The sequence below is a fragment of the Astatotilapia calliptera genome, chromosome 18, assembly GCF_900246225.1.
Source record: "Astatotilapia calliptera chromosome 18, fAstCal1.2, whole genome shotgun sequence".
NCBI lineage: Eukaryota > Metazoa > Chordata > Actinopteri > Cichliformes > Cichlidae > Astatotilapia > Astatotilapia calliptera.
In genome coordinates this window covers 20,023,604-20,036,255 of record NC_039319.1, presented here as the reverse complement: position 1 = coordinate 20,036,255, position 12,652 = coordinate 20,023,604, and the positions used below count along the sequence as shown (strand labels likewise).

The window sequence follows — 12,652 nt, the reverse complement described above, 5'->3', positions numbered from 1 at the left end:
GCTTTTCTGTCGCGAGTCGTCTCTCTTGTTTGTTTTTGGCCCACTTCCCGCCAGAAAGAGGAAACCAGCAGCTGAACAACAGCAGCATGTTTAAGCTTGATAAGCTGTTGTTAGAATTTATTTATTACTTTGTAGACCAGGATCCTTTTCTACATAGCTGACGGCTGGTAACTGTGCAGGGGCGGATCTAGCAAAGTTTAGCCAGGGGGCCCGATAGGGCATGAACAGGGAAAAGGGGGCACAAAGACATACTTTTCTTTCTTATTCTCATTTAAAATGTCGAGCTTTTAATAAATAATTATCTGAATCTTACACCCAAACTTTTAATCTGATGTAAAATGTATAGAAGTCCATTACTGTACACTGCAAATTATCTGGTGCTTGCCATGATTTAAAATCTTATTTTTAGACAGGCCAGATTATTTGCCTTGTTTTAAAAAAGATTTACTTGTTTCTAAGTCTGGATTTTAGATAATAAACTTAAATCGAGAATAACCATATAATTGTGTCTATATTAGTACAGAAATCCAGAAATGGGAAGAATAACTCTTAAAATAGCCTACATTAGGTCTCTCACCAGATGTCTCTCAAAATATCACTTGTTTCAAGATAGAGTGACAAACTCAATTTGCTTGATTTAGGAAATTCACACAAGGCATCTGTTGAAAATATTATTTATTCAAAATCATGTCTGACTTCAAAGTTGTACATATAAGGGAAAAAAATTAACCACAATTTATGATACAAATCACATTTCAAAGACAGCTGTTTGTCCCAGCATGCCAGCATTATGTGGTACAACATTGACATTGGTTTAGGGAACGTTAAATGAGTGTGACCTTATATCATCACAAACTACACTAAGCCAATACTTGGTGCAACCCTAATCTTAAGGGTGATTTCTATGGGAAATAATATCAGAAAGACTGTATTTGATTGGAACAAACACACTGTCCTTAAAACTAATAGAAAAGTATGAAGTGTAATCAATGAGCTCATGGGCTAATTCTGTAGCTTGAGCAACAATGGGCACAGTTACTTCATATGCCAATAAGTCTTCATTTAAATTCAAAGTTTCATAGCATTGGTACTCAAAAGCAATAAAAGATGAGTCAATCAAAAAGATATCCTTTATCAGTCCAAACACAGGGAAAGTGCCATCCACATCTGCAATAATCATGGACTTCCCAGCAATGTATTTATTGCCATTTAGAACATACCATTTCACTGAGACAACAGACTGCATGACATCTATTCCAAAAAATTCTTTAATTTTTTTCCTAACATATTCATTATTTTTAACAGCTGATACTGGCCCGGATTCCTTTTCTTTCGCAAAAATAGGATGTTCAGTGCCTATTTCATTTTGACAACACTCAAGAAATTGATTGTGGTTTGCTAGGGATTTACAAACATTTTTAAAATTTAACTTAGAAGCCCACTGTTTAAAATAGGAGTGCTTTGCCTCAAAGCGCATGCACATACTCCTTATTAAAGGTCCAAGGGATAAGATTTGACTGGGAAGATGCAACATATAATGTTGCTTAGGTATTATATTGGCTTCGGGAAAAAGTTGCTTGAACTGATACAGGTGTTCTTCAATCATATTTCTCAGTTGCAATACAGTTTGTAAAGAAATAATGGGAGCAAGAACTATTTGAACTATCATAATTAACTTTCTAATAAATACAACATACTCACTCTCCACACCATACAAAAGAAAAAGTAATATTTTTAAAAGAATTAGCATCTGTCCACAAGACTGTTTCAATTTGTTGTCGTTAGCCGCTAAAGTGCCAAAGCTAATAGGACATGGCTTATCCCGTATTTCAAGAGGTGAGTAAGGAAAATTTTGAATGTCTGAATTAAACTTGTCTAATTCCAATTGTCCTGAGAGAATTAGGTGTTTTAATACAAATTTAACTTCCATTGATGCAACACCTTCAAAAATAACATGCATTATGTCCTGTGGAGTTTGTTTGATCAGGTCAAATGCAGGAACATCAACTAGTCTGCTTCTTCTATTAATTCCATAAGTAGTTTTGAGGGACGCTTTCAATAAATCTGTGCTTGCTTTATCTATTTCAAAACACTGCCTGATATGTTTCTCCAGAGTTCTTTGAACAAACTTCTTCTCCTCAAAAACACTTTGCATATCATCAAAGTTGCATTCACAGTGTCTACATTTGCTATAAGCAAAACCAATCCCTTCTTTAAAGCCAGCAATCTCATGCTGGGCTAGCGTGTCTCCGCAAATGGCTATAACAGCACCAAACAATTCAATTTCACCATTTGACATTTCAATCCTTACACCATTGTAAAGCAGTGATAGATCTTGAAGTATTCTTTTCAGTACAACATCAATACCCCACTGAGAAATGTCACTTGCTTTAGCAATAGCAAGAAGTCGTATTGCAGCTAACTTTGACCTAAATTTTGGATCAATATTTCCTAAAGTATAATAAAACATGACCAATTTGTTTGCAGAAGCATGGGACCCTAAGGGGTTACATATTTCAATTTCATCTGTGTACAGTATTAATTGCAATGCATTTGGCCTCTGAGAAAACAAGGGGTGAGATGTAAAGAGGGACCCGTCTCTAAAATCATAGAAGAATCCCTCTCTGCTTCTTTGTGGTGCAGTGTTCAACATGGTAAAGATTCTCTCATTAGTCATTAACTGCTTTAGACTTTCAATTAATGGTACATAGTAAAAACTTTTGTTCCTTAAGGACATGACCCTTGAAAGACCTTGCTTTACCCAACATATCTTCTGGGATACTACTACTTCCTCGGCGTTGACTGGACAGAACATTTCCCCTATGGCTCTACGCTGTCCATATGCAATGGTGGAGAAAGGATCCATGAATTTATCAAATGTAGCCAAAGCCTCATCTTGAAGCTGAGTGGTTCCCTCGGCATTATCTTCAAACACTGTCTTCATTCTTTCCTTGAGCGTATCCAAAAGAACAGCCTGATACTGTTGCACTCCTGAGATGATATGTTTGACCGTTCTCTGTGAAAACATTTGAAACAAAAGTAACTTATTCTGCATTTATATTAAAAAAAAAATTCTGAATTCCATTATGAACAAGTAAGACATTGATTGCCTTATGTAATGTATTGATCAATTAAGACTATAACATACCTGTGATAAGTGGCACTGTTCTTGAACACTGATAGCAAAAGCTGCAGCAGATCTGGTAATATCGTGTCTGGTAAAGGATGTTTTAGCAACAGCTTCTTCCTTTAGAGCAGAAAAACAAAGTTAGTCCAAACTCCTGGCCAATTATAGAAATTCTTACATAACAGGTATAATCAGTTACACCTAATGATTGGTCCATTAAAAAACAAAGTGCATGACAGTGATTAGTGTTACAGTTGTGAATATTCAATAGAATATAAGATAATATAATATTCATTCTTTGGAATAAAGAAAAAAAATGGAAAAGAAATCAAAGACAAAGAAACAATAAAAAAGGGGTTGTCCATTGTTTTGATGAGGCTAGGGATTGGATTCATGAGAATGAGATTTTATCTTTTTAAATAATGAATTTTTGTTCGCACTTAGATATTAGTTTCTTTACATGTTTGTTGTATTTATTAAATTATTTATGTATTTTTAAATCACGTAATTTAGATTTGCACTTAGAATTTATGTTAGTATTAGTATATGGATATATTTTATTGTATGCATTTATTAATTTATTTAATTTTCAAAAAAATCATTCTTATCCATGTTTTGGCAGTATTTCTAGCCAACAGATTTTTTTTACAGTGCTTCCAAATACTCTGTGTCTTACCTGAAACTGTAATTCCTACGAGATACCCAAATTGCTGTCACATTGAACGATTTAAACGCCCTGAGAGTGTCTTTGATGCAAACTTCACCAGGAGACATGCCAGCCGCAGAGTGTGTGCCTTCTCCGGCTGCAGCATAGCCTGTACTATCTACACTGAACTGCTATTCTGTTTATTTGTTTTTCATTTCATCCTGCAGGATGAAATTGTGATTTAAAATCCAACCATGGTGGAAATCGCTTGTAACAGTTTGAAGAACAATATCTAGCGGTATAATATCGCGAGATCTCGTTAAATTTCTCTTGATTAAAAATGGAGAAAATGATTAAAAGTAATATAGGACCAAATACGAGGAGTTAGACATAGCTAAATTTGTCATCAGAAGCCACACTACATTTTATTTAGTTTAACACTTACCGCGCTCGGGCTGTCAACAACCTGAGGCTCCTGCACTTCAGGCCAAGATCCACCAGTTGATATTTCCACGGCGCTGGTTGTTGTTGCAGTACTACAGTTGGCAAAGACTGAAACACCAAAATTTTCCGATCCTAAAGAGTGGGATGTTGGGGGGATCCTCCATCCTCTTGGTGGGCTTCCATTCGTCAAATACAGAGGGTGCGTCCGTTTAATGTGGCGAAAGAATGAGTTAAAAACTCTGAAATCTTGTTCACAGCCATCTATTCCACAGTAAACCCAAAAATCCTGCCTTCGACCATGAGCTGCATTTATGTGGCTAAGGAGCACCTTCAGAGTTAAAGAAACAAAGATAAAACAGATCATACATCTCCAGAGCGCCATGGTGAACTGTTTTCGCGCAGTAGCAATGCAGCTTTACTTTACCGCTCTCCACTGAAGGCCACAGATGAGAGTGTGGGACCATGGGAAAGGTAGGCAATTTTAAAAATATATGCATCCTTAATTATCCAATTTTTCAGGTTTAAATTACATCAGTTATATTTATTTTTAGGCAATAAGTGTTTAAGACTGAATTTATATTTTTATTTTCTTTTTTTTTACTTAAAAAAATTTAAATATAAATAATTTTCTGCATGCGCATTCTCAGTTCCTGTCGTGATGTTACTTTCACGCGGGACAAACTCTTTTCCCCTGCTTTGTTAACCATCAGGACCGTTAGGAAGATCAAAATTATTTATCTAAACAAAGTGAACAGTAATTTAAGGTTGGTAACATTAAGTTGATTTGAAAAATACTATGGTACAACGGTGTTATTAAGATAAAGTCGTGTTTTGTGAGGGCTGCTAGTTAGCAATCTAGCTAATGTGTTAACTTTAGCTAAATGATCTTATTTAAGCTGTAGGATATTTCCAGGCACTGTGAGTGGAGGCTTTGGAACCGAACTAGAGAACTGCTGTCACGGCATGGACAACTTTGACGATGCCATACTGTCTGTGTTGCAGGGTAAGTCTTATTTTTCAGTTATTTTGGTACGTTAGCTAAGCAGCCTTAGCATCTGTTAGCATCATTTCTGAAACTTGGAGCTAGGATTGCACTCTACTCTGAACTTTATCCACATTATAGCCTTGAGCTGTCTTTGCCAAAATAGACTTGGAACATCATTCTTGAAGACAGCCAAAAATAGTTTTATTGCATTCCCAAATATTTGATAAACTGTTTTAAGTTTGACATTTTATCCTGTTAATATTACTTATTGCTAAAATACATTTATTGACAAAAAAAATGACCTCAATATGTAATAAGCCACGCCCAGGAAAAGAGAAATAAATATCACTTTTGAAGTTGTTTTTCTCTTTTACAGCTGCGAATATTGATGAGGAAACTTTGAGGAGCTTTACCCGGGATGACCTAAAGGATCTTTTTCCGGGCCATGAAAATTTCTTCCGTAGAAAGAAGATTTGGGATTTTATCAGCCAAAAGGTAAATACACATTATACCACTAAGAAGATGATTACTGTCCATATTGTCTAGCATTAATTTGCCTAATTGTGTATTTTTGTTTATATCCCACAACTGTTATAGTTTAAGAGTACTGACCAAGATGCCAACACTTTCCATCGAAGCGAGAGTAACCCCTTAGGCTTTGATGTGTCACAATGTCAGCCTCAAACTTCCACTCCCATTTCCTACACTGCTGACAAAAAAATGAAAATGCCAGACCCACCAGAGTATGTGGTGTATACAGATTCAGAGTTGGACATGGTGCGCAGTCAGTACTTTGCATTGCTCCACAGTGGAAAGGAAAAGGACTGTAGGATGTCGAAGGAGCTATGTTGCAGACTTGTAAGGAACACCGTCACCAGCATGGTTGCAATCCTCCGTGCTAGTCCCATGGGGAAAGAAGTAACATACCCCTCCAAACTCGAAATGAGAGCAATGTCGCAGAAGATTGTCGACTATTACCCCATGTTACGTGATGCTGACACACACATGCCATACGTAAGTCATTCTTTACTCACTACAATATCTAAAATTGAGCGAGATAAAAAAAAGAATGTACAAATATATATTATTTTACCACAGCTGACCATCTACACCAAACTGTACAAACGACTCCAAAATATGAAGTCTCCAAGGAAGAGGCAGGGCTCCATGCCACAACGAGGCAGGCCCAGGAAGACTCTTTTCAGCTCAGATGACACAGACAACGGGACTGAAGGTGACCTAAGTGGTGAAGCAAGTGGTTCAAGTGACTATACCATACTTCTTGAGAGCAATGATGACCTCAGTGAGGATAACTCAAATGCAGGTGTGTACTTTGGTCTGCTGTACTAATGACTTTTGGACATCTAAAACTTCAAAGAGACCACCTGCCCTCAGTTTTCTGTTCAGAGTGCATCACAAGATTTATACAGTGTTGAGTATTTTCCTTAACTTTCTAGCTATTCCCTGTTATTACATTCTGTTCATCTTCTGTTTTTTCCTCAGAGAAAGAATCCCAATTGCCGCTACCCTCCACTGTACCAACTACGTCAAACAATACTACCCTGGCTTTACCACTATTATCCAAGTCAGCCTCATGCTCTGCACCCAGGGCTGATATAGGTCCTTCAACTGCACCTCCAGATGACGTTGTTGGTAAGTCCACCATCACCCTTATCTACCTCTGTCTGACTGTGGTTCCTCTTACAGCTCTTTCCAAAATATGGTTGCAGCAATGAACCCCGTTCTAAGTGTTTATTCCATAAATCATAGTGGTTTGGCATTAACTCGAGTTGGTGTGTAAAATCAACATATGATAGATCCCTCATTCCAGTTTGCCAGTTAGCCATAGTAAGTATTTTAACACTTTGTGTTGTAATGGGTGTTACTCAGTGCTGATTATTTACACATGTAAATCCTCATGCTGGTCACATCTATCATGCCTTATCACAGTGTTTCTGTCATAGATCAAATTACCTAAAATATTTTTATCCATCAGCTCATAATCACTGTTCACACTGATGTGAACGATATACACAGTAAACAACCTTTACCTTATTTTCACCACAGTTTTATTCACGGGCATCTTAAACTGTCGTTTTAATATTTGATTCTGTTCAAACTAACAATTAACATAAATCCATGATCATTATAAGAAAAGGACACAAAGGGAAATGATCAGGACATATAGGGTCAGTTCATTACTCAAACATATTTAACCTAAACATTAATTCTCAGAAATATTATACTTAAAAACAACCATGCAACTAGAAATGACTGATTAGAAAAATCTGAATTTTGTGAAGTCTAGTTACACCATGTCTTACAATTGCTCTTTGCTTTCCCTAGCAGACCATGACAGCCTGAAGATGCAGGCAAGACATTACAAAACCTTGAGCAACATGTACAGGAAACCCAATGCAAAACCCAACCAAAGTGACGTTGCTCAAATTTTGGACCTGGAGTTTGAGGCCAGACGAACTTTTATTGACGCAGATATTACAAGGGAAGAAGACAGGCCCAGAAAAATATTTGAAGCATACCCGTGCTTCAAAGACATACAAAATGTAAGTTCAACTACCTTCAGTTAAATTCCTTGCTTTCTCTGGATAGGTTTAGTTAGTTCTTGACTAACTGAGCACAACTTTGTCATAGGCGATGGATGAACTGCGTCGCATCATTGGTGGCTCCAACTGCAAATACATAGATCAAATGAAGGGTCGATGGGCAGAGTTTTGTTCGAAAGTGCAGTTCTATGGCATTTGGAAGAAGGTCCTGAAACCTCCTCTCCCCTTGGATGTACGTGGAGGTAAGTGGCCTTTTCATACATTAAATCCACACATCAGATATGTTCGGATTGCTTTGTTGAGATACTTTTCTCTGTTCACAGTGGATTTTACTGTCACTCTCTTCAATGCACTTCCATCTCTTTTTCCTTCAAAAACTACACCACCAAAGCGGCTGGGAAGTGCCAGTGAGGCTCTCCTTCATATCCTCAAGGTGAGAACAGCTGCAATACCAGCCACTGTAACTTGTACTCCATTTACTTGTATTGTTATTATTAATATTATTATTTTGCTTTTCCTGCTTAATAAGAGTAGGTCGAAGTTCAATTCAGCAGGGATTAAATTACTCCTTATTCAGGATTTCTTAATTGTTATTCAAAACCTACTCCAGAGAGGCAGCACAGAGCAAAAGCACATTGCAGTTAGGATACAAGTAGAAGCAGTAAAATGATATATTTAAAAAGGCCTTCAAAAACTAGAATATGTAACAAAGTTAAAAGAAATTGTTTTAAAAAACAAATGAGAAAAAAAGCACAAATAGACATGATAAAAATGCTGCAAACTAGAGAAAATTCATGCTCAGAATTAATACATTTCCAAAATTTCATATTTATGTAAGTCAGATATTTTATATTTATTTCTTCTATTCCAACAGTAAATCAGTTGGAGCATTCTAAACTCTTGATATTGCTATTTGTGTCTTAAGCTGTTTGGATGCACAGCAACCCTTTCATTTAAAATCTTGAAGAATTTGTCCTTTTTTTGTGCTTCTTCTAGCCAGGTGAAGATGCAATGCTATACCTGGAGAAGCGGCCTCTCTCCTCCCCAGTGCTGCTTTTTGATGGAACAACCAGCATTGTTGCTGTAGGAAACATACCAGTGACCACTCTCCCCTTGGAGGATTTCTGGGAAGGAATGTTGGTGTTGATGGCATATTACTACACCTTGCACTTAACATACCCAAAATGTGTTGCAACGGTCCTCTCTGTCATACAAACTGAGGTAATCACTGATGCCATCCATGATCAAGATGCCACTAGTGCATATAAGAAAGCAATAGCTGAGTGGAAGTCGTTCTTTGAAAAATAGGTGAATACCAAGCAGGATTTTATCAGGTCATTTGCAGTTTGTTTAGTTTTGTAGTACGTTTGTACAACTTTGTTCCTAATTTGCCTAGCAATGTCCTGAGAAACTGCTTTACTTAAGATGCTTTACAAATGAAAGTTGTTGTTTTTTTTTCTTAGTGACACTTTACCTGAGGCATGTAAAGTTTTAAGTCAGTAATGCCATTATTTATAACATTGTGAGACTATGTGACTGTCACAAAAGTTTAAGGCCAAAACTGTAATTTTTTTTCTGTGTTTAGGCCTTTTAAAGGGTTGATTTAGACTTTTAGGGATTGTGCAGCAGCCCTATTTTGTTTAAAAAAAAGGATTTTGTTCTCATGAGAGAAATAAATGTTGGCATATCACTCTTGTCCTGGTTGTGATTTCAGTAGAAGCCAAGGAGTAGGAAAAAGGTCTGTTTTAAGGTTTTTTTTGCCTGGATTTAATATTGATTCGGCTCTATTTTAAGATAAGCCAACCTGAATCAAGAAACAAATTAATCATATTTCACTAATATTGAGTAGTTTTTCATAGTATTAGAACTATTTTTCTCGTTGCAGTGCATTCATTTGCTGCAAGTAAGAATTCAAAACATAAAAAAAGACTGTAATTTAGCATATTTAACTAATATTTGGGACTTGATATCAAGTAATTTTATCTTAAATTGAGCTCTTTAAAGCTTATTTTAACCCTCTTCAATTCTCAAATGTGTTCTTTTATTTCTGGATTAAAAAATCTTATTTCAAGATTTCTTATTAAGTAAAATAAACTTGCTGCATGGACAGATAATTTCACTTGTTTTCAGTGCTTTTTGTATCAAATGTAGTATTTTTTTCCTAAATATAGACTAGCCATTTTTGCAGTGTATATAGTAACTGTTAAGTCTAATATACCCTAGTAAGCTATACTACTTTTTCCTTTGGGAAGACACCATCTGTGCAGTCTGCAATTCTGTTGAAGAAAGATGCTGAATCTTTTTAATTATTCTTGAAAAATAATTTATTTCTGTGCATTTCCCCCCTGCATCAAATTTAATTTGATTACATCGATTAAGCATCATGAGGTGGAGGGTGGCTCCCTATTCTTTTTTGCTGGGAGTTTGCAACCCTATTAGTTAGGTTGCTTAATATTTCTGCTAAGTACTCTTTAAAATACCAGAATAGGAAGGATGGAGCAGGTTTAAGTTTATTAGATTGATCAGTGTTGCTGAACTATGAAATATTTTGGGCGCAGTGTATTTTTTACATACAGGTATAACAGAATAGCTTTAGTGTTGTTATTTATTTAAACTTGAGTATAAACGTATACAAAATCCAGCAAGATATTAAAAAAACGTGTTATTGATTAAAAAATATACTATACCTGATTCATATCGGTATCGGCAGATATCCAAATTTATGATATCCGTATCGGACATAAAAAAGTGGCACATCTCTAGTAAAATATATAGAAGTCCATTACTGTATATAGTAACTGTTAAGTCTAATATACCCTAGTAAGCTCTAATACCTTTTCCTTTGGGAAGATACCATCTGTGCAGTCTGCAACTCTGTAGAAGAAAGATGTTGAATCTATTTAACTCATTCACTGCCAGCCATTGGCAGTGAATGAGTTAAACCCATTGACTCATTCACTGCAATTGACGGCTATAGCCGTCAATGGCAGTGAATGAGTTAATTATTCTTGAAAAATAATTTATTTCTGTGCATTTTTTTTCCACACTGCATCAAATTAAAGTTGATTACGTCGATTAATCATCATGAGGTGGAGGGTGGGGGGTGGTTCCCTATTTTTTTTTTTTGCTGGGAGTTTGCAACCCTATTAGTTAGGTTGCTTAATATTTCTGCTAAGTACTCTTTAAAATACCAGAATAGGAAGGATTGAGTAGGTTTAAGTTTATTAGATTGATCAGTGTTGCTGAACTATGAAATATTTTGGGTGCAGTGTATTTTTTACATACAAGTGTAACAGAATAGCTTTAGTGTTGTTGTTTATTTAAACTTGAGTATGAACTTATACAAAATGCAGCAAGATATTAAAAAAAACAATTTTATTGATTAAAAAACACTATATGGGATTCATATCGGTATCGGCACATATCCAAATTTATGATATTGACATCAGACATTAAAAAAGTGGTATCGTGCCATCTCTACTATAGAGTGCCTTGTTTATGGCTAGAATTTGATCTGATGACTACTGGGTGTACATTGCATGTTTGAACTGAATGCCCTCCTATGGCCAGGTGTGTTTTGCATACTTGGTTGCTGCAGAGATAAGAGATCAGATAAAAGATCACAGGTGATCCAGAATGCTGAAGCGAGAGTACTAAAAGGGACTAGAAAGAGAAAGCATATTTCTCCCAACTTAGCTTCCCCTCAGTGGCTTGCTTTTAAATCTGGAATCAAATTTCTTCCTGTTAAAAAGCAGCTTTTCCTTCCCACTTTCACCAGATACTTGCTCACAGGTGGATCTGATTGTTGGGGTTTCCATAAATGTAAATTTAGAATCACCTGGAAGACACCGACAGGGACAGCATCCAAACTCCCCAGAAAAGTCCCCAGCCAGCTAGGGCTACAGTAATGAGTCACTGCTGTCCTCACGTGTGAACCACAAACCAAACAAACTAATTTGAAATTGATGTGGAAAGATCTAGAGTGCTTATGTAAAAGTTTAATGGGTTTCAAGGCTGTAAAATGAAAAATGTTGAGTTCACTCAAAAAGTTTTAACATCCCATTGGATTGTGGGTAACAATTGATATTCTAAGCGAAAACTCCAGTAATAAGTCTTAAATTACTTAGTCAGGCTATATAGGATTGGAAATAAAAATCAGAGTCGAGCATAGCGTTGCTTTCTGTTGGTAATTATCATTCCAGGCAACATGTCTGTATATGGATGGAATCGTTTTTGATCAAAAAGCAGCAGGATCATTGTAACTGATCCCTGTTGCTGAGCCTTTTGTATTGGTAATCTCTGCATGCAGTTATATGTCGGCCAAATTAAACACTTAAAGGCAAGCTTGCATTATTGAAAGATGATTACCTTATTCAGCAATAGAAAAAAACAGAAAAGGTGTGCACTAGTGCTGGGCTATATCATACCGTACATGGTAATACCGGTGTAATGTTGGGCAACGATAAGAAAATGAAATATCGCGATAGAATATGGGTAAAACGCACATGGCAGCTACGCAGAATGAGAAGAGTGAAAGTGGATCGTTAAATGAAACGGATGAACCAGAATTGGTTTGTAAAAATGCTGCAACTTCAGTGGTGTGGAACTGGTTTGGCTTTGGTCCGTCAGATGCACAACAAAGCACTATTTTTGATACAGCATGCTAGCGGGCCGTCGTTATTACCGTGTTTTTTGGAAAATACGGCACACTTAAAATCAATCCTTTGATTTTTCTGAAAATCAACAGTGCCCCTTATAATCCCGTGTGCCTTATGTATGAATTCTGGTTGTGTTTACTGACCTCGAAACGATTTTATGTGGTACATGGCGCTCGAAAATCTGTCAAATGTTTCAGTACAACTTTGCTAAGCTACGAAGCCGGAGCA

At 36.4% G+C, this 12,652-nt stretch overlaps 2 protein-coding genes across 4 annotated transcripts; one reads left to right on the top strand and one right to left on the bottom strand.

Moving 5' to 3' along the window:
• Positions 1-845: 845 nt before the first annotated feature.
• On the bottom strand, positions 846-4,786 carry LOC113011418 (uncharacterized). Its single transcript, XM_026150993.1, has 3 exons — positions 4,219-4,786; positions 3,149-3,247; positions 846-3,016 (listed from the first exon to the last, which is right to left on the bottom strand). Exons 1-3 carry the CDS (start codon positions 4,597-4,599, stop codon positions 890-892), a joined length of 2,607 nt encoding a protein of 868 aa, XP_026006778.1. The 5' UTR covers positions 4,600-4,786; the 3' UTR covers positions 846-889.
• Positions 4,787-4,854: 68 nt separating this feature from the next.
• Positions 4,855-9,575, top strand: LOC113011417 (uncharacterized). 3 transcript variants are annotated; one of them, XM_026150992.1, is made up of 10 exons: positions 4,855-4,981; positions 5,131-5,220; positions 5,579-5,697; positions 5,800-6,216; positions 6,301-6,526; positions 6,706-6,855; positions 7,549-7,766; positions 7,855-8,008; positions 8,090-8,199; positions 8,763-9,575. In XM_026150992.1, exons 2-10 carry the CDS (start codon positions 5,181-5,183, stop codon positions 9,072-9,074), a joined length of 1,746 nt encoding a protein of 581 aa, XP_026006777.1. In that variant the 5' UTR covers positions 4,855-4,981; positions 5,131-5,180; the 3' UTR covers positions 9,075-9,575. The 3 variants fall into 3 exon arrangements, with proteins under 3 accessions (XP_026006777.1, XP_026006775.1, XP_026006776.1); XM_026150990.1 differs by having other exon boundaries at positions 7,855-8,199; XM_026150991.1 differs by having other exon boundaries at positions 5,114-5,220; positions 7,855-8,199.
• Positions 9,576-12,652: the final 3,077 nt, after the last annotated feature.

What these genes read in the sequence shown, in the direction of transcription:
- LOC113011418 (XM_026150993.1), bottom strand. Translation starts at nt 4,599, where the DNA reads ATGGCGCTCTGGAGATGTATGATCTGTTTTATCTTTGTTTCTTTAACT. An exon ending in TTGTTGACAGCCCGAGCGCG is followed by an intron (nt 3,248 to 4,218) that starts GTAAGTGTTAAA and finishes TCTGCTCTAAAG; the next exon opens with GAAGAAGCTGTTGCTAAAAC. An exon ending in AACAGTGCCACTTATCACAG is followed by an intron (nt 3,017 to 3,148) that starts GTATGTTATAGT and finishes ATGTTTTCACAG; the next exon opens with AGAACGGTCAAACATATCAT.
- LOC113011417 (XM_026150990.1), top strand. Translation starts at nt 5,181, where the DNA reads ATGGACAACTTTGACGATGCCATACTGTCTGTGTTGCAGG. An exon ending in CATACTGTCTGTGTTGCAGG is followed by an intron (nt 5,221 to 5,578) that starts GTAAGTCTTATT and finishes TCTCTTTTACAG; the next exon opens with CTGCGAATATTGATGAGGAA. An exon ending in TGAGGATAACTCAAATGCAG is followed by an intron (nt 6,527 to 6,705) that starts GTGTGTACTTTG and finishes TTTTTTCCTCAG; the next exon opens with AGAAAGAATCCCAATTGCCG.